Below are 20,503 nucleotides of genomic sequence, written 5' to 3' on the forward strand. Positions count from 1 at the left end.
ACAAATTGAGAATGCAGCCTCAGTTCATTATTACTGAGAGTTGGTATCTGATAGCTTCAAGTAACTAGAGGACTACACTACTATTTAATACAGCTTTTTAGAAAATAAATAAGGACTTTTCCTAAGTAAAAAAATGCTATGCCCCACCTTTATAATTAAGACATGAATTCTTTTGTCATTATTCATTAAATTCACTTTATATAATTTGGGGCTTTTCTAATCAATGTAACAAGGGTGGATTATTCAAACATTTGGAAAAAAATTATTTTGCCCTATAATCTATGCCCTACAAATAAAATTAATTATAAGTTAACAAAATTAATTTTAAAGAGTTAAATGAAATAGCATTAAAGTATAAGAAAAAAGTACAGGTAATTATTCTATATACTCTTGTCATAGAGATCTTTTCTAAACATATCAGCATAAACCATAAAGGAAAAACTGAAAGATTTGACTAGGCAAAGATGCAAAACTTATCTAATCAAAACACACTAAAAACAAAAATAAAAATCAAATGGCAAACTGTGACAAGCATCTGTAATACATACAAAAAGAGGTGCTATTTTATACAAAGAGCTCTGACAACTAACAAGGAAAATTCAAGTAGCTCTCAAGTGAAAGACAAAACCCATACACAAGCAATTCACAAAGGAAACATGAAACAATAAAAAAAATTTAACCTCACTAGTTATCAAAAAATCACAAATAAAAATTATATGATCAATTTTTGTCTATAAAACTAGCAGAGATTAAATAATAGTATAACTAGGATTGCAAAGGTAAAGAGAAATGCAGTCTTTATACAAAGATGTTGGGAATATAAACCGAGGCAACTTTTTTTGGATGGCAACTCCAAATGTACCAGGAATCTCAAAAATATAAATCTTTTTGACCCTAGAAATACTACCTCAGGAATTAACATAAAAAAGAGACATGTGTACAAAGATATATGCACTAAAGGATTATTTATTACATGTACAACAGTGCAAAACTAGAAACAACTAAATGTTCACAAATGCAAAACCTGTTGTGAAAATTATAGTAAACCCAAATGCAAAAGCAGCAGCTATAAAGAATTAAAAGGAGCTATCACCACAGATCCTATAGTTATAAAAAGGAAACAAGACAATATTTTGAAAACTTTATGCCAACAAATGCCACAGCTTAGGTGAAATGAACAAATTTCTTTAAAAGTACAACCTACCAACTCTGATAAAAGAAAAAAATAAATAGGAAGAGTCCTAAATTTTGCAAAATTAAATGTTATCAAACTCCCTTCCATAAAAAGACTCTAGGTCTGGGTGAATTTAAGATGAATTCTAACAAACACTCAAGAATGAAATAACAGTAATATTACACAAACTTTTTCATTAACTAGAGACCCAAAAAACCCCATTTTCCAATGGATATTATGAGGCCAGTATAACCCTAATACCAAAATCTGACAAAGACACTGCAAAAAAAGAAAGGAAAAGAATTCAGACCAATATGAATACAGATGCAAACTAGGAATACTAGGAAACTTCCTCAGTCTGCTAAAGGGCATCTATTAAAAAACCTATAGCTAACATCACATTTATAATGAAAGACTCTAAAATTAAAGACTGACCATATCAAGTGTTGGTAATATGTGGAACTAGTGAAACTCTCAAATACTGCTGATGTAAAGGTAAAATGGAAACACACTTTAAAAATAGTTTGGCAGTTTCTTATAATGTTAAATACACAGTACCATATGACTCAGCTATTCCACTCCCAGGTATTTACCAAAGAAAATGAAAACATTCTCCACATAAACTCCTTCAGATAAGTGATGACAGCAGCTTTATCTTTAATAACCAAAAACTGGAAACAATGAACTGTCTAATAATAGATAAATGGATAAAAAATCACAGCATGTACATACACACATAGAGCAGTAAAAAGCAATGGAACAATGACACGCATAATGTTGATAAATCTCAAAATCATTATCCTGAGTGAAAGAATCCAGATTTTAAGAATATATACTCACTGATTTCATTTATATAAAGTTCTAGAAAATGCAAATATATAGTGACAGAAAGCAAATCAATGGCTGTCTCAGAACAGGATGGAAGGAGAAATAAATTGCAAATGGGCACAAGAAAACTTGTGGGGTTGATGGAAATGTTCAGTGTCTTGCCTTCAGTGATGATTTAATGAGCATATACACACGTCAAAACTCAACAAATAGTACATTTTAAAAATGTACAGCTTATTGTATGTCAATTACACTGCAACACAGTTATAAAAAACTTAATATTATTTCCTAAACACAAAATTAATTGGCAATTCTTATGTACTTGCCATTGTATTAGGGCAGACAAAAACAAAGATAATGAGACAGTTCTGTTGGTAATGCAAACACGTAAACAAATAATCTCCAAGCCATATGACAGAAGCATTGTAATAAATATCTTCAACTAGGAGTTAAGGAAACACTGAGAAAGGAGTCCAAAAAGGCTTGAAAAGGCAGTAACATAGCCTTTCAAGGCTAAGCTTATAAAGGAAATAAACACTCCAGCTACAGAAAACTACCCCTACAAAGGCACAAAGAAAGAATCTAATCTCTTTGGGGAACAGTGAGCATTCAGTACGTCTGAAATAAAAGACTGGAGAGGTTAGAAAAGTGTAACGCAGGGCCTCATTGGCAATGAAGAGCGACTAGAAGTTTTACAAGCAGGAATGAAATATGATCAGGTTCATGTTTTAGGAAAAAACCCTCCATTCTGTAATCCTTACTCATTATCCTCTTCATTGTGTCTTGCTCTTTTGGCCAGGTGTTCATCTTCTAATTCTGCTAGGTCCTTAAGTCCTTTTTCACTACTAATTATGCTAAATACTGAAACAAAAAGGAAAAGCCATGAGCTAAGGCAATTCTTTCTACGATTTTACTAATAATTCAGGTCTACCACTAAAAGACTCACCTTTTTCTACCTGAATCCTAAAAGCATTTCTTTTTCTTCGACCATAGTCTATACTGGAAAATATAACAAGAAGTTTAGTACAGTGGTCCTCATCAATATTTTTCCATTAAGCTCAATCTAAATTGATCACATAAATTTGCAAGAATATACGATTATGCCATTGTATTCACACTGACAATAACCTATTTCCAAACAATTTCTGACTTTGTATTTTTACTACTGTAATTTTTCTTGATTAAAAATGAGGTTATAGCAGCAGCAACATTGCCAGCTTATACTGAAGAAGACAGAGAAGGGATGAAATGAAGGAAGGCCGTTGGACTTTTTGGATTCTACAAGACAGGCCAAAACAGCAATGCAGCTGCGAATACATTATCCTTCAAGAAAAGGGAAGAAGGACTCCAAAGGAGGCTCCAAAGTTGGCAGGGCTACCACTGACACCACACACCCAGAGGCACAGGCCCAAGGAAAGGCACTGTCTCCTCCTCAGTTCCAGGCAGGGCAGTCATCCCAGTGAGCCCACGGGGGAGAGCATCTGGCAGAGCATTGAGCTAAAGAGGGATTCGCCCTGCTAGGTTTCGGACTCGCTTGAGATTATGACCCAATTTCTCCCTCTTGGAATGAGAATGTCTATCCTATGCCTGTCCCACTATTGTATTTCAGAAACAGATACCTTGTCTGATGTCATAAGTTCACAGCTTGAGAGAAATTTTGCCTCAGGAGAAAACATACCTCCAGTCACACCCATACCTGAGTCAGATGATATTCAGGTAAGATTTTGGATTTAGAGTTGATGTCAATAGGTTAAGACCTTTGGAGTCTCTGGTGTGGAGTGAATGAATTTGTAAACAATAAAGACATGAATTTTGGGGGGCAAGAAGCACAATGTTATAGGCTGAATTGTATCCCCCCAAAATTCACATTTAAGTCCTAATCCTCAGTACCTCAGGATGTGACTGTATTTGGAGACAGGGTCTGTAAAGACGTAATTAAGGTAAAATGAGGTCATCTGTGTAGGCCCTAATCCAGGATGACTGATGTCTTTACAAGAAGAGATTAGGATACAGAGACACACAGAGGAAAGACCATGTGAAGACATAAGGAGAAGACAGCTATCTGCAAGTCAGGGAAAGATCTCAAAAGAAACCAGTCCTGACAATGCCTTGACCTTGGACTTGAAGCCTCCACGACTTTAAAAAATTAAATTTCTGTTGTTTAACCCACCTAGTCTCTTTTTAAAGGCAGCCTTAACAAACTAACATACAGACTAAAGAGAGGAAGAAAATAGACACTGAAATATACAAAGAAGAGATAATTAATGAGGTAAAATATCAGAAGAGGCGGGATTAGAGGCACAAGAGAAGGATTTAATCTTCAGTGGAAAGACCAAACAAGTGATACATTTTTAGATAGTCAAGAAGTTGAGGGAGATCATGCCTGATAGTTTTAATTTTTTTGGGGGGGGTGGGGGGGTAATTAGGTTTTTACTTATTTTAATGGAGGTACTGGGGACTGAACTCAGGGCCTTCTGCGTGCTAGGCACGTACTCTATCACTAAGCTATGCCCTTCCTCCACTAATTTTTTAATGAAGCAAGAAAAGAAGTAATACTCCTGAACAGGCAATAAGGTACTGAAACATAAGGAGTCATTCCCCTTAGTAACAAGGACAGCATACTGTATATAACAGGTGCTTGACAAATGTTTGTATTAATAAATTGAATTATAAACTTATGGACTGGTAAACTAATGTCAGCTATTAACATCAATTGGAAATGTAGGCAGAACAAAAACTTCAAAAATGGTAGGAAAGAAGAGGGAGGGTATATAGCTCAGTGGTAGAGCACATGCTCAGCATGCACAAGGTTCTGGGTTCAAACCCCAGTACCTCCATTAAAAATTTTTTTTCTTTTTTTCAATGGTAAGAAAGAAAAGCAAGATCTGGAGGCAAAATTTCTTTACCTGTACATTCTTTGTAAATCAGATGCTAAAACTCCAGTGTCCACATACTTGCCACATCTGTTACTGGTGAGGTACTAAAACAGAAAACACAATAAATACGAAATAATATTTCAAACTTGGTGATTTTAATCAACAAATAATAGATTGAGCTTTTCAAACATGTTATACTTTAATGTAAACTCTTCATCAATAAAGCATACCAGAAATATACATAAAAATCACTGAATAATTAAGTCAAATCAAAGAATTTAACTGTTATTAATCACCATGACAACACAAGAACAGTAACTAGAATAGCTATAAGGTAGTAGGTGAGGACTTAACTATATCCTAGGTTCCCAAAATACCAGAATAAAGATGAAACTCATATGGACTCCAAGGGATATTTTAAAGTTGAGGGAACACAGTAATACTGACATTTGTCCAACATGACAGGAACTACTCTTAATCCCTGAACAACACAGGTTTGAACTGACCAGTCCATTTATACATGGATTTTTTTTCAAGAAATATCTATTAGAGTACTACATGATCCCGGGTTGGTTGAATCTGCCGATGACGAACCACAGATATGAAGAGCCAACTGTAAAGTTATACACAGATTTGAGCGGAGGTCAGCATCCCTAACCCCCACGTTATTTAAGGGTCAACTGCACTAACCTGAAACAATACATGGTTTCAATATTAAATCACCTTTTGATGATGTTCTGTCTTTGCAAAACTGGGTTTTCAGCATTCTCAGTAAGAAAAATGTAGAACAGGAAATGAGAGTGGCAGTGTAAATCTCATCACAAGGTGTGAGAAGCTGTGCAGTGCCCAACAGGCACATAAATCCCACTACTAAGTAACTGTGGTTATTTAAGAAATAAATACAAATGTATTAACTTTGTTTCAATTTCTATATATTATTTTTTTTCAAAGAGCTACTAAGTTATTTGGACTAAATAGTTATTAAGTTGCTTGAGCCTAACTACTTAATAAACAGACCTATTAGGTATTATTTTTGGCCTAGGAGCACCATGAAAAATCTACTGAGAAACCAAGAGCCTGGTAAACCTGTTCTAGGGGGCCTTTTACACACTGTCTCTTTTAGTACTCACAATTCTATGATGTTCATGTTAGTCTCTCCCATTTTACATGAGGGCTTAGAAGGTTAATTACTTGCCTTTCAGCACATAAGTTACAGGGTCAGATTTCAAATCTGGAATGAAACAACTTCCAAGTTTCAATACTTGCTAGTTATCCAGTTTAGGTTCCCCACTTTACACAGCAATTTCTTCTCAAGGATCCCTAACACTGGTAACAGTGTCTGCATAAATGCCTCCAATGACAAGAGACTAGGTGTCCAAAGCTGGACTGTTCTAGTTAGTCTTCCCCTTCTTTGGACTCCTATAGCATGCTGTCATTTACTACAGTTAATTCTGAATTATACATATATATATTTATCTTATACCCACTGCAAACTAAAAAGCAACAGAACTAAAACCACTTTAATCTACTAAGTTTGGGAGTCATCTGTCATGCAGCAATAGATAACTAATATGCTAAAAGGAGGCAAATGTACTACTTGTGGAAAGATGTCTAAAATATACTGCTAGTGAAACAAGCAAGCAGCAGAATAGATGCAGATGAGCCCATGTTTGTGATTTATAATGAAATTAATATATCTACTAAGTGCATGTATGCATACAAAATTTTAAGAAAAATACAACAGAAACTCTCTAGGTTACCTGTGGAGAAGTGGAGTGGAGATGAAAGGAATTTTTTCTTTTCATTTTTATACCGTCTTTTATTTTAAACCATAAGAACCCATTACTTTAATAATGAACCAAAGTAAAAGCAATAGAGGAAAACTGCTAACGTCAAATGCTGAAGAGCAGTCAAGTGTGGCGAGGACGGGGAAGAGACCACTGGCTTCAGCCATTAGGCGTTGCTGCTCAGAGACCTGAATAAAGTGAAGCAGCAAGTTGCACAAACATTCAAAGCAACAGTAATTGAGAGTGAGTGAACTGCAAGAGCAAAAGTCCTATGCTCGGCATGCTGGGAAGTTCCATGTGGAAAGGACAGTGTAATCAAGGCAGAGAGCAAAAGGGGAAAAAAAGCAATGGACAAAAAGGTAGACAAGGGCCAAAATATGGAGGGCTTCTGAGGATGGGTTTTACTCCAAATGTCTGAGTCCTCCAAAAGGTTTTCAGCAGGGCCCTGGCAAACTCCAATTTTCCCTTTAAAAGGATCTCCCTAGCTGCTCTGCAGGGAAAAGCCTTTAAGTAAAACTAGAATCAGAGAGATGAGTTAGAAGGCTACTGCAATAGCCTGATAGAGAGAGGGGTTTGGACTAGGATGGTTAGAAGAGGAGATGGTAAAAAGTGGTTGGGTTTGAAACATATTTCGAAGGTAAAGCCAAATAGGTTGCTAATTACTTAATTGGTTACAGGAAACAAGTATCAGGATGATTCTTAAGGTTTCTGGTCTTAACAAATGGATGGATGGGGATGTGATTTACTGAATTAGAGAACACGAAGAAAGAACAGGTTTGGAGGAGAATATCAAAAGTTCCGTATGGATATGTTAAATTGAAGATAACTATCCGACCCTCAAGAGGTGCTGAATAGGTAGCTGGATATATCAATCCGGAATTCAAGTTTAATCTGCACTGGATTATAATATAAAAATAAATTTAGGAATCATGAATGTATAGATAGTATTTAAAGGTTTTAGACTGGACCACCTAAAAGTGTGGACAGGTAAGAGAGGAGTATGAGGATAAAGAAAGAGAAGGTAAGAGCTCAGGGTCTCAGAGCACTTCCAACATTTAAAGATGGTAGGAAGGGATGGTAGGAAGGGAAAAAAGGAGATTGTATAGAGGCCGGCAGAAAAACAAAGAGAGTATACACAGCTCTTCAGGTCTCTCTCCCTTTCTTCTAAGATTGCGTGCATTACTGTACCATTCCCAGACATTTACCGCAGAATGCTTTCTATTGATGATTATGAAAATGGAGGAAAAAAATCTATAGGTAAAGTGTCTATTACAAAGTCAGATCTAGAATACTTATTTTTACGGTGTTCCAAGTGACCCCATTTTCTTGGAAATGGACATTAACGTATTTTTTATGGCCCCCAAAGCGGCCCCTTCCACATTTCCTTTCTCTCCCAACTTCAGAAGACAGGAAGATTTAAACTCAAAGGCCATCACCTCTCCCCTTACTGAGCTCCGCTGAGGTCGACCAGATCCCAGCAGGCCCGGGTCATCAAGCAGCAGCCTCCCACAGTCCCCGGCCCCTCCTTGAAACCCCGCCCCACAGGCTAGAGGGAAGGCCTTGAACCACCCGAGGAGGAGTGGAGGTGTCAACAGCCCCACCCGAACCCAGGCCAGAGTAGGCGGCTAGTCGAGTTCCACCTGGGAGCCGCCCAAGAAAGGGCCTCCGGTGCCCTTGAGCAGCGAACGGGGCCCGCTTTGAGGCTCTGCGATACAGGGTACAGACCTGGGTGACACGTTGCTTCAGCTTATTATCCACGAACCTGGCGGGTCTGGGCTTCATCTCGTCTGTCTCCGACGCCGCAGCCTCGGCTTCACGGGAGACGGGGGCCTCCCTGAGGCTGCCCGCGGCGATCGCCGGGCCAGCCGCCCTCGAAATGCCCTGCAACCGGCCTAGGCCGGGCCGATCCGCTCAGGATTTTTGTACCGCGAGTGAGGGGAAAAAACTGCCAAGAACAAGGAGAAGACTTGGAAACAGTAGGGAGTTTTTAGAAGTATTATTTTACAGGCTTGTCAACAGGCCTTGGATGACAAGGACCCCTTTGAACACGCTCAACTTTATTGTTCCCAATTGGGCGGACACGCGCATGCGGCGGCTGCGGGGAAGTTCCCGCCCTGGCTTGGTCGCTTCGTCTGTTGGTAACAGGTTTCGTTTGTCACTTTCCAGGCGTTCCAGCCACACCTTATTTGCATGCATAGTTAGTTTTGACCAAGAATCTTACAAAATCAAAACAAATAATTAGGACGATTAGATTAGGGTAAAAAACACCACCATCCTGCTGTTTGTCTTTCCACCCCATGATTCACTGACGCACCACAAAGGAGCTAGGTGTCAAAAGGAAAGACTGGTTTACCCAGGTAACTAAACCATCTGTTACATTTGTAAATCATTCGATCTTATGCTGTTTTCGACAGGTAATTCATTGAGCAAATCCAGTGGCAGACTCCATCTTGGCCTAGAAACTGCCCAGAATTGTATTAAATGTATGTATTTGCCCCCGAGAAATTTATCCTGCAGCTAAGGAGACACAAAGAAAGGGACAATTATCAAAAAATTAACCAGCTTTAGTTTGCTTGTTTTAATCGCGTTTTCAGTTTTCTTACTTGAGGTCTTATTTGGCTTATAGTGGAGTCTAAGTCACGTATTGGGCTATGGAGAGGCAAGGCGAGGACATGAAATTAAGAGAAGGCAGAGAGATGTTGACAGTGTGGACAAAATGTTGCCTGCCATTTCAGTAAATAAAGGATGTTGTGGTCATAAAGCCATCAGCCACTGCAGCCACCCCGAACCTGAAGGGAATTCAGGATGCAGAAAAACAGGATACTGGCCCTAGATAGTTAAGGTACATATCAAAGGAATAATTTCAAAAAGCCCATACTCTTGCATCTTCCCGTATAGAGAAAAGCACTCAAATCATTAACTTGAGATGTGTGTTTTTTTTGATTAGCAGTAATCTTTTGATATTCGACTACATGGGTTTTGTTTGTTTTCCAGCAAAAACTCCTGTATATCCTTACCCCTCCCTTATCTCTTTGGAAGTTTCTCAGAGCTATTTGAAAGGCTGGTTCTCAGGCTATAGTCCTCAGTAAGTCTGCTGGATAAAATATAATTATCAACTTTTAGGTTATGCATTTTTTTCAGTCAACAGCAGATAATTTAATCTTCTAGTTGGGAATACCACTGACTTATATTCTGTTCAGAGTTCAGAGCCTACCATTGCTCTTTTTCTGTACACAGGATAAAGTATAGATTCTCACTCTGATATTCAAATATTGATCAATAAGATTCCAGCCTCATTTTTTACTTCTTCAGTATATAGGTATTCTGCATTTAGCTAAGTAACATTGCCTGCATTTATTCAGTCAATAAATATTTACTGAGGGGCTACTATGTCACAGGCCCTGGGTACAGCTAGGAAGAAACAGAAAAGATTCCTGCTTCTATGGGGCCTATGAAAGATAATGATATTAAACAGACAAACTATACACAAAACTTTGCTTTCACTGACTTTTCCCCTTACCTACAATGTCCATCCTGGCTTGCCTATAAGTTTCAGAATCCTAGCTAACCATCTCCCTTACAGCCTTTCCTGATATCTCTCGTTGTTAAAATCTTCACCCATTGAACCCTCCTTTCATTCAATCGACAAGTGTTCATTGAGTACATACCAGTATTCATTTCTGCCCTCCCCTTGAGTCATGTAGGGAAAAGCAAAATAATTCTAGTTGTAACTTTTTATAACATTTTAAATTAGATCAAGTATTTATGGGCTTGATTATATTAAACTTTAGCAAAGATTCCCTACAGCCAATAGCACAAATATATTCAATATGCAATAACTTTTTAAATGTAATATAATTCCGTGCATGCCAAAGTATCACATAAAGTAAGAGACTGAAGGCTCCAGCAGCATTACAACATATACAATAAACAGTGTAGTTTGTTAGTCTATAATTTGTTGTAGAATACTGTTCTACATTTAGGGTTGGGTTCATGGGTATGTGATCTGTGCAGTTGCAAAGGGCTTTGTGCTCAGAAGGGCTCCACCCTTGGTTTAATGCTTAGCTGTTGCTATCAGGAAATTCTTAATACTTTTTGAACTAGTTGTCCCTTATTTTAATTGTGCACTGGGCTCTCCCAGTTAGGTAGCTCATTTGGACCTTAAGTACTCTAGAGTGCAAACTTGTTAAGGACAAGGAGTTTACTGCATCAGTGCAGAAGGCAATAGTTGAAAGTGAGTTAATACTAAGTGTCAATAATGGTATGCTAGAACATTTTTTCATTGGAATTATTTCCAGTAATTGTCGCCCTGAAGACAATTTTACTTCAATTCCAGTATTCAGATTTTACAGTACTATACCTCTAAACTAAAAAGATTACTGAATGCATGTCCAGCTCAAGAACTTCCTGCAGTAATTGAAAAGTCCTCCATTCTTTGATGGTGCAACCCCACCTAGTGGTAATGGCACATTTTACCTTCTGTTCTTCACACCTTTGCGCTCCCAAATTTTGTATCTCAAGCAAACAGCCACTTGTCCAACTGTCGTTTTTAACTAGGGTGACCTATGTCCTAATTTACTCAAGACAGTCCCGATTTTTCCCTCTTGATTCAGCACGATTATTAATAGTATTCCCTTTGTGGAAATAAATGAAAAGTGCCCAAATGAGAACAGGCAAAGACTATTCAGAGCTTGCAATAATAACAAGGGACTTGGCCACTGTCACTTGCATATTGGCAGAGACTCTAAGGCAGGCAAAGGACTGGGAAAGCTTTATAGCTGAAAAAGGGAAGGCTTCAGATATGCCTTGCTTGAAGTCTGTTGGGACAGGGAAGTTCTGGGAGAACTAACTGGAAGCAGTTATGTGACTAGTTAGGAAAATGTACTTAGCTTTCTCTAGTTGGTCCTAAGTTTGAAGCATGGACAAAAATTAGGGAAGCTGTCAATGGAATCCTAGACATTTGGGGCCAATGTTACAGGGTTTATTGTTTGGCTTCCTGGATTGTTTGCTAGAGATAGTGTTCTGATTTCCTACAAGTCTGACTTGTAGATAGCAGGCTGGCTTCCTGATTTGGTTGCTGCAGATAATAGGCTGGTTTCCTGGGCTTAGTTGCTGCAGCCTCTAAGTTAGAGTTCTGGTTTTTTTTTTTTTTTTTCAACAGGGTCTGGCCATTGTTCATTTGTATATTCAGTTTCTCACCTTCATCTCTCATAAGGATTCCAGTTTGGACAATGAATGATATGGTCATCTATGTACAATAGGAACATGGAAGAAAAGGTGAGTGTGCTTAGCAGAGGTTCCTTACCAAGGTTCAAGAGGGAGGTTGCCTGTATGCTGGGAGCTGGAGACTGAGTCTATGTCTATGTTTTGTGAGGTTAAGGAAAAAAAATCTTTGATCTGATTTATTTTATTTTGTAAATAATAATAATTCAGTTTTCTATCAAGTTTTTTCTCCTTTGAGACAATTGCCTTATTCATGTCCCTAATCTTGAATAGAAGGAAAATAATATTTTGAGCTGGTATTTTATACATTCAATCTACAAATGTTCATTGTCTACCATACGGCAGTTACTACGCTAAAGTCAGAGGATGCAGTGATGATCAAAAAGATATGGTCTTGGAACTTCTATTCCAGTAAGAGAGTCAGGCAGTGGGCTGGCAAAACAATAAACATATAATTACAATAATGATAAATAATGAGGAGTTCATAGCCCTTGGAACAGTACCTTTCATATAGAAGGTTTTCAGTGAGTAATGGCTAAGTAAAGGAATGAAAATTGTGACATCAATAATCAGGGTACTGTGATAGAGAATAACAAAGACAGCCTACCTCAGTCTGAGAAGTTAGTGGAAGACTTTCTGAGACCATGACATATAAGGACCTTGAGGATAGGAGGAACTGGTTGTGTTGGAAAAGAATTTCAGGTAGAGAGAGAGTGCAAAGGCCCTAAAGCAGGAAAGAAGTTGACCTGTTCTAGGAACAGAAAGAGAGGAATAAGAAAGAGAGAAATGAAACCTCTTTCTTATTTAAATCACCATTTTTTTAAGCCTTCTGCCATTCACAACCAACATTAGAGTGAATATAGGTTATTTGGAGGAATTTTAAAAGTTCAATATAAGATTAATGTGAAAGAGCAAATGACCGAGAAGAGCCAAAAGATTCTTGAATAGGAACTCAATGTGAAAACAACAAGGTCCTGCTGTATACCACGGAACTATATTCAACAGCTTGTAATAACCTATGATAAAAAAAGAATATATATATATATATATATGTAACTGAATCACTATGCTATAGACCAGAAACTAACACAGCTCTGTAAATCAACTATACTTCAATTTAAAAGAGCTCTGTATCATTACTCTTTAAAAAAAAAAAGCTTTATTAAGCCTCAGGCCAAACAACATACTTGGTGGGAACGCAGCCCCACCCATCAGCAGACTTCCTGAGCCCTCAAACACTTCTAGACCTGCCACTAGACATGGCCCTACCTACCAGAGAGCCAGGACCAAGCTCCACCCAGCAATGGGCAGGCACCGACTCCTCCTGCTAGGCAACCTGCATAAGCCTCTAGTCTAGCCTCATCTACCAGGAGGCAGATATCAGAAACAAGAAAACAACGATCCCAAAGCTTGTGGAAGGAATCTGCCAGACTCTACCCTGGGACCCGCTGAATCCTGGCCCTTGGGTGACAAGAGAGAAGTGTACTGCTGGGACGCATAGGATGTCTCCCACAGAGGGCCACTTTTGCAAGGTCGAGAAAGTAACTAACCTGACTAAAAATATAAATAGAAAGTTAGACAATATGAGGCAGGAGAGGAATATCCTCCAGGCCAAAGCACAAGATAAAAATTCCAGAAGAAATAAGAGATGAGGAGATAGGCAATCTATACAAGAAAGCATTTAGAGTAATTGATTGTGAAGATTGTCAGAGAACTTGGAAAGAGAATAGATGCACAGAGCAGTTTTTAGCAAAGAGTTAGAAAATATAAATAATACCCAAACAGAGTTGGAGAATAAAATCACTGAAATGAATAACACACTAGAAGGAACCAAGAATAGACTAAATGAGGCAGAAGAACGGATCAATGATCTAGAAGACAGATTAGTGGAAATCACTACCGCAGAACAGAAGGAAAAAAAAGAATGAAAAGAAGTAGGATAGTTTAAGAGAACTCTGGGACTACATGAAGCCCACTAATAATCACATTATAGGGGTCCCAGAAAGAGAAGAGAGAGAAAGGACCTGAGAAAATATTTGAAGAGGTAATAGCTGAAAACTTCCCTAACTTGGGAAAGAAAACAGTCACCCAAGTCCAGGAAGTGCAGAGAGTTCCACACAGGATTAACTCAAAGAGGAACACACTGAGGCACATAGTAATCACATTGACAAAAATTAAAGATAAGGAGAAAATATTAAAATCAGTAAAAGAAAAGCAACAAATAACATGCACGAGAACTCCCATAAGATTATCACCTGGTTTTTCAGCAGAAACTCTACAGGTCAGAAGGGAGTGGCACGATATATTTAAAGTAATGAAAGAGAACAACTTAAACCAAGAATACTCTCCCCAGCAAAGCTCTTGTTCAGACTTGATGGAGAAATCAAAAGCTTAAAAGATAAAGAAAAACTAAAAGAATTCAGCACCACCAGACCAGTTTTACAACAAATGTTAAAGGGACTTCTCTAGTCATCAAACCATGAGAAAAGAGAACAAAAAGAAGAAGGAGTGAAAAAGACCTACAAAAGATTGCTTTGGCAATTTGGGGTCTTTCATGGTTCCATATAAATTTTGGAATTGTTTGTTCTAGTTCTGTGAAAAATGTCATGAGTATTTTGACAGGGATTGCATTGGATCTGTAGATTGCTTTGGGTATTACAGTCATTTTGATAATGTTGATTCTTCCAATCCAAGAGCACAAGATATCTTTCCATTTCTTGGTATCATCTTCAATTTTCTTCATTGGTGTTTTACAGTTTTCAGAGTGTAGGTAACCTCCTTGGTTAAGTTTATTTGTAGGTATTTTGCTGATTCAGATGCAATGGAAATGTTTATGCCAGTTATAAAACTCTGGTTTTTGACATGAAAAAAAAAGTGAATGAAGGGCCGCAAATGGCAAAATATCCTTCTTTTTTATGGGATAACAGCTACAGGAATCCTGGGAATTGCTGCTAATACTGGGGCAGTCCTGTCTCCCCTCATCATGATCCTAATGATGTATCCTGCCCACCTGCCCTGGATCATCTATGGAGTCTTCCCCATCCTCTCTGGTCTTGTTGTCCCACTCTTTCCTAAAACCAGAAATCAACCTCTGCCTGACTCCATCCAGGATGTGGGAAAGGAGAGAAAATTTTCAAGAAAAGCAAAGCAGGAAGATACCTTCATAAAAGTGACAACGTTTTAAGGAATTCCAGTAACTAATTGCTGATTCAAGAGCAAAATAAAAGAAAAAATGAGATAATGCCTAGATGCTGGAAAGTTTTATAAAGTAAACAAATAAAAATATATGATAGAAAAACAGAAAAAATGATGGATTAGTGGATAGACACAGGGATGAATACATATACATAGTAAATATTATACATACTCTGTTTAAATTTTTTCGTAACAAAATATTATAGGGCAGTGGGGGAGTATTAGGTAAATTTATGTGACCTATTATGGGAAAGTGTTACCAAATCAGAAAGTCCACCGTTTTGGTGGGGAGGTATAGCTCAGTGGTAGAGTGTGTGCTTAGCATGCACAAGGTCCTGGGTTCAATCCCCAGCACCTCCATTAAAATGAATAAACCTAATTACCTCCCCCTACAACAAAAATAAAATAAATAGGGGTGAGAAGGGATAAATTGGGAATTCAAAATTTGTACCTCTTCGGGAGTGATGGAAATGTTACCTATCTTGATTGTGGTGGGGTTTCATTGGTGTTCACATCCACCAAAAAATAAAAAATGAACTATTAAAAACTTTAGGTAAAAAGTTAAACAAAAAAGAATTCAAACCAAAATTGAATAAATACTGACTTTTTTTTTTTTTTTTTTTTTGTAGTTACTTTTACTGGAATTCTTTGTTTCCTCATTTGGGTTCAAGTTAATGTCCTTCATTTCAGCCAAAAGGACCAACATCCTTTACCTTTTTTGTAGGGCAGGTCTACTGGCAAAAGAGTCTCTCAATTTTTGTTTCTCTAGAAATGTCTTCATTTTTCCCACATTTAAATTTTTAAAAAAATTTTGGTAAAAAAAAACATGAAATAGAGTTTACCATCGTAACCATTTCTAAGTGTATATTTCAGTGGTGTTAACCATATTAACATTGAACAACAGATCTTTAGAACATTTTCATCATGCAAAACTGAAACTCTATACCCATTGAACAAAAAATTTCCATTTCCTCTTCACTCCAGCCCCTGGAGAACACCATTCTACTTTCTGTTTCTAAGAGTTTGACTATTAGAGTACCTCATATAAGTGGAATCTTATATGTGGCTGGCTTATTTCAATGTAGCATAGTATCCTCAATGTTCACCAATGTTGTAGCATGTGATAGGATATGCTTTTAAAGGCTGAATAATATTCCATTGCATTTATATACCACATCTTCTGTATCCATTTATCTGTCAATGGACTTGGCTTGTTTCTACCTCTTTGCTATTGTGAGTAATACTGCAATGAACACAGGTGTGCAAATATCTCTGCTAGATCTCACTTTCAATTTTTTTGGATATATACCCAGAAGTGGAATTGCTCAATTATGTGGTAACTCTTACTTTAAAATTTTAAGGAAACTTTCTTTCTCCTTCTCAAACCAAGTAATTTCAATTGGCCTATCTTTAAGTTTGCTTATTCTTCTTCTGCCTGCTCAAATCTGTTGTTGCAACTCTCTAGTGAATTTTTCATTTCAGTTATTTTACTTTTTAACTCCTTAATTTCTGTTTGGTTCTTTTCATATCTATCTATTAGTTTCTCTATTTGTTGAGACATCATTCTCACAGTATCCTTTAGTTTTTTTGTATGTGATTCTCTTTAGATTTTTGAGCATATTTTAAATAATTGATTTGAAGTCTCTGTCTAGTAAATCCAATGTCTTGGCCTCCTCAGAGACAGTTTCTATTAATTTCTTTTCATTTTGTGTATGGGCCGTACTTTCTTTTCATGCTTCATTATTGTTGTTGCTGTTGAAAACTGGACATTTTGAATGTTGTAATGTGACAACTCCCTCCCCAGGTTTTATTGTTGCTGCTTATTGTGGTTGTCATGTGCTTGTTTAGAAATTTTCTGAACTAATTTTATTAACTGTGTATTCTTTGTTGTGTGTGGCACCTAAATTCTCTGTTCCTTTAGCTTAGTGGTCAGCTAGTGACTCAACAGAGATTTTCTTAACTGCTGAGATTCAGTTGTTTTTTTCCTTGATCAAGCCTTTTTCTTGGTGCTGTAAACTTTTAATTAGTTTCTGAAGTTCTGATAAAGTTGATTTTGACTGTTTTGCCAGTTTATTTTTGGGGGTTTTGTGGAGAGAGAGACTTTTGGAGTTCCTTACCCTACCAGCTTCACTGATGTCACTCAAATTAATTGGTACTGACAATATGTGAACCCATATAAGCAGTAGAAAGATAGAGATCATTTCTATAAACCCTGAAATATTATCTTATGCCCCATCACAGTCAATCCACTGTTCTCTAAATATTGGTCACCAGTGAAATGCTTTCTGTTACTATATATTTGATTTTAGTTCGACTAGTTTCATATAATAGAATCATGTAGTATGTACTCTTTTGTTTCTAATTTCTCTTGCTCAAGATAATGCCTTTGAGTTTTATCCATGTTTTGCATATATCAGTAGTTCGTTGTTTTTATTGCTAGGTAGTATTCCATTGTATGGTTACACCACGATTTTTTAACCCATTTGCCTATCAGAATTGTTGTGTGATTTCCATTTTTTGGCTTTCTCCACTATCTTTAAGTGTACTTTTAAAATATTAATATATTAAAATTTAAATAATAATATATTAAAATATTAAATAATAGTATAATAAAACTAATATTAATTTAATATTAATAACCTCTTTTTTATGTTTTATTTTGTTCAATTGGTAGTTTGCTTCTGTCAGTGTTTCCTTTGTTTGAGAACAATTTTTTCCCTATTAATCGCAGACCTTAGAAACTCGTCCCATATGTGTAGTGTAAATGTGAGTGTCAGTAAGACCATGCGTATAAGCATGGCCCTGACCTGGGATTCTGATTTCTTTTGGATGCCTCTTTTTCTACCCGAAGTTTATGTTTAGGTCTGATTCCATTTTGAGTTAGTTTGTGAATAAGGTGAAGATTATGGGCTGAGGTTCATTTTTTTTTTTTTGCCTATGGATGTCCAATGGTTACAAAGTAATTTATTCTGGAAAAGATTACAGTATCGTCTTTGCACTTTTATCAAAAAAGATAAATTGACTATGTATATGTCGGTCTTTTTCAGAGGTTCCATTTTGTTCCATTTACCTATGTGTCTCTACTTTCATTAATATCACAATGTCTGCTGTAGATTTTAGTACATCTTGAAATCAGGTAGTGTGAATCCTTTCAATTTTTTCTTTTTCAAATTGTCTTGGCTATTATATTTCCTTTGCCTTTCCACATAAATTTTAAAATAAGCTTGATATTTTTATAAAAGAAATCCTGCTATAGTCTTTTTTCCTGCTATAGTTTTGATTAGAATTGTATTGAACCTATAGATCAGTTTTGGAGAAATTGACATTTTAACAATTTTGAATGATTTAATCTGCCAACACAGTTTATCTGTCTATTCATTTAAGTGTTTGATTTATTTCATTAGTGTTTTGTAGTTATCACAAAAAGATCTTGCAGATAGTATCTCATGCTTTTTTGGTGATATTGTAAGTGGTACTGTTTTAAGATTTTCATTTTTCGCTGTTAATTGGTAGTATATAAAAATGCAATTGGTTCTTGTGTATTGCCTTTGTGTCCTCCAAACTTGTTAATAAAACAGTCTACATAGAAAAAATTAATATCCTCCTGTCCAGCCCATAAATATTTTTTCTTCCCTTATTGTACTGATAAGACATAGCAGGGAATAGAAAGGAGGCCAGCACACTGAAAATAGGAAGATTAAGTGAAAGTCTTCAAACATGAAATCACAGTTTAATTTCTTCATTTGTCTCTCAGAACGCTGGCAGCCTGGCTTACACTCTTGCAGGCAAAAGCTTGGATTCTTTTCTGGAGTAACTGAAGAGCTGTAGGGAAAGGATCCACATTTGAGGAGGTGAAGGTTAATCACTGATCAACTAGGTCACCACTGATCAACACACAGTGAAATCATTAATCAAACAGCGCTGCCTATCCACATTGAGCTTCGAATGACCTTTTTAGTGTTTTTTTTTTTTTAATACTTTATGAAAAGACTGTCAAGGATCAAAGTTTGTTTGCAGGTAGTCTCTGACATGAAGTATAAACCAAAACAAAGTCATGGAAAAAATCAGAGAAAATAGAGAATGCACAGAGCAAAAGAGTATTTTAAGTATACCAAAATTTATATCCTCATAGAAATGAGAAGATTGTGTATCACTGATATAAGAACAGGATGCTATTTAAAAAAAGAAGAATTAGAGGACACAAAAGATCTCTCATTTATTTCTTTTTTTACTTTTTTTGTGATTGCCTTAGAGTTTGCAAAATACATTTACAATTAATCCAAGTCCACTTTTCAATAACACTACACTACTTTGTGGTTAATGCAAGTACCTTATTAAAAATATTCCTGGGGGAGGGTATAGCTCAGTGGATGGAACATGCTTAGCATGCTTGAGGGCCTGGGTTCAATCCCAGTATCTCCATTAAAATAAATAAATAAAAATCTAATTACCTCTCCCCCAAAATAAAAAAAAAATTCTAATATTTGTAATTCCTCTCTCCTGTCCCTTGAATTATTTCACTTACACATAAGCAAGTGTGTATGTGTGTATGTGTATATATATATATATATACATATATATGTATGTATATATATGTATATATATATACTTGAATACATTCTTGCTATTATTATTTTGAACAAATTTATTTTATATCAGTCAAGAATAAGAAAAATAAAAAGTTTTATTTACCTTTGTGCATTCCTTCTCTAAAGATCTTCCTTTCTTTATACAGATCTTCCTTTCTGATTTATATCAATTTCCTTCTCTCTGAAGAACTTCTTTTAACATTTTTTTGCAAGGTGAGATTTTGGACAACAAAGTCTTTGTTTTTGTTTGTCTGAGAAACTCTTTGTTTCTCCTTCAATTTTGGAGGCTAATTTTGCAGGATATAGAATTCTAGGTTGATGGGGTTTTTTTTTCTCTCAACAGTTTAGCTAGTCCACTCCACTCTTTTCTTGCTTACATAGTTTCTGAGAAGTAGGATGTAATTTTTATCTTTGTTCCTCTGTAGGTAAGATGTTGTTTTCCTTTGGCTTCTTTCAAGTATGTTTTTTATGTTTGCTTTTCTGAACTTTGAATATAATATACCTATTTGTAGGTTTTTTTGATTGGTTTTTTGTTTTGGCATTTATGCTGCCTTACATTCTCTGGGCTTCCTTGATTTGTGGTTTGGTGTCTGATATTAATTTGGGGAAATTCCCAGTCATTATTGCTTCAAATATTTCTTGTGTTTGTTTCTCTCTTTCTTATCCTTCTGGAGAGAATATATTCCTATTATGCATATAGTACACCTTCTGGAGTTATCCTACAATTTTTAAATATTACATTTTTTTAGTGTTTTTTCCTTTGCTTTTCAGTGTTGGAAATTTCTATTGACATATTCTCAAGATCAGAGATTCTTTCCTTAGTGATGCTCT

At 36.4% G+C, this 20,503-nt stretch overlaps 1 protein-coding gene, 1 long non-coding RNA gene and 1 other non-coding gene across 7 annotated transcripts in view; 2 read left to right on the forward strand and 1 right to left on the reverse strand.

Annotated features, from left to right (window-relative positions):
- Positions 1-8,548, reverse strand: part of NVL (nuclear VCP like) — a 79,410-nt gene extending 70,862 nt beyond the window's left edge. For 2 of the 5 annotated variants that reach the window (XM_045509477.2, XM_045509475.2), the window contains exons 1-4: positions 8,391-8,444; positions 4,909-4,982; positions 2,949-2,996; positions 2,764-2,863 (exon numbers count right to left, since the gene is read on the reverse strand). Coding sequence is in view for 2 of the 5 variants with exons in the window: in XM_045509473.2 (XP_045365429.2) it covers positions 2,764-2,863; positions 2,949-3,001; positions 4,909-4,982; positions 8,391-8,447 (284 nt within the window). In the remaining 3 variants the exon portion in view is untranslated. Of the gene's footprint in view, positions 1-2,763; positions 2,864-2,948; positions 3,002-4,908; positions 4,983-8,390 lie in introns of all 5 variants that reach the window. The other 3 variants (XR_006721439.2, XM_045509473.2, XM_074351671.1) reach the window with 3 other exon arrangements.
- Positions 8,506-19,417, forward strand: LOC141574757 (uncharacterized). The gene is made up of 3 exons (XR_012501813.1): positions 8,506-9,022; positions 11,827-11,942; positions 14,816-19,417. It is a non-coding gene; the product is annotated as an uncharacterized LOC141574757 (long non-coding RNA).
- Positions 15,372-15,443, forward strand: TRNAA-AGC (transfer RNA alanine (anticodon AGC)). Its single transcript has one exon. It is a non-coding gene; the product is annotated as a tRNA-Ala (tRNA).
- Positions 19,418-20,503: the final 1,086 nt, after the last annotated feature.

The sequence above is a fragment of the Camelus bactrianus genome, chromosome 23 (genome assembly GCF_048773025.1).
Source record: "Camelus bactrianus isolate YW-2024 breed Bactrian camel chromosome 23, ASM4877302v1, whole genome shotgun sequence".
Lineage (NCBI taxonomy): Eukaryota > Metazoa > Chordata > Mammalia > Artiodactyla > Camelidae > Camelus > Camelus bactrianus.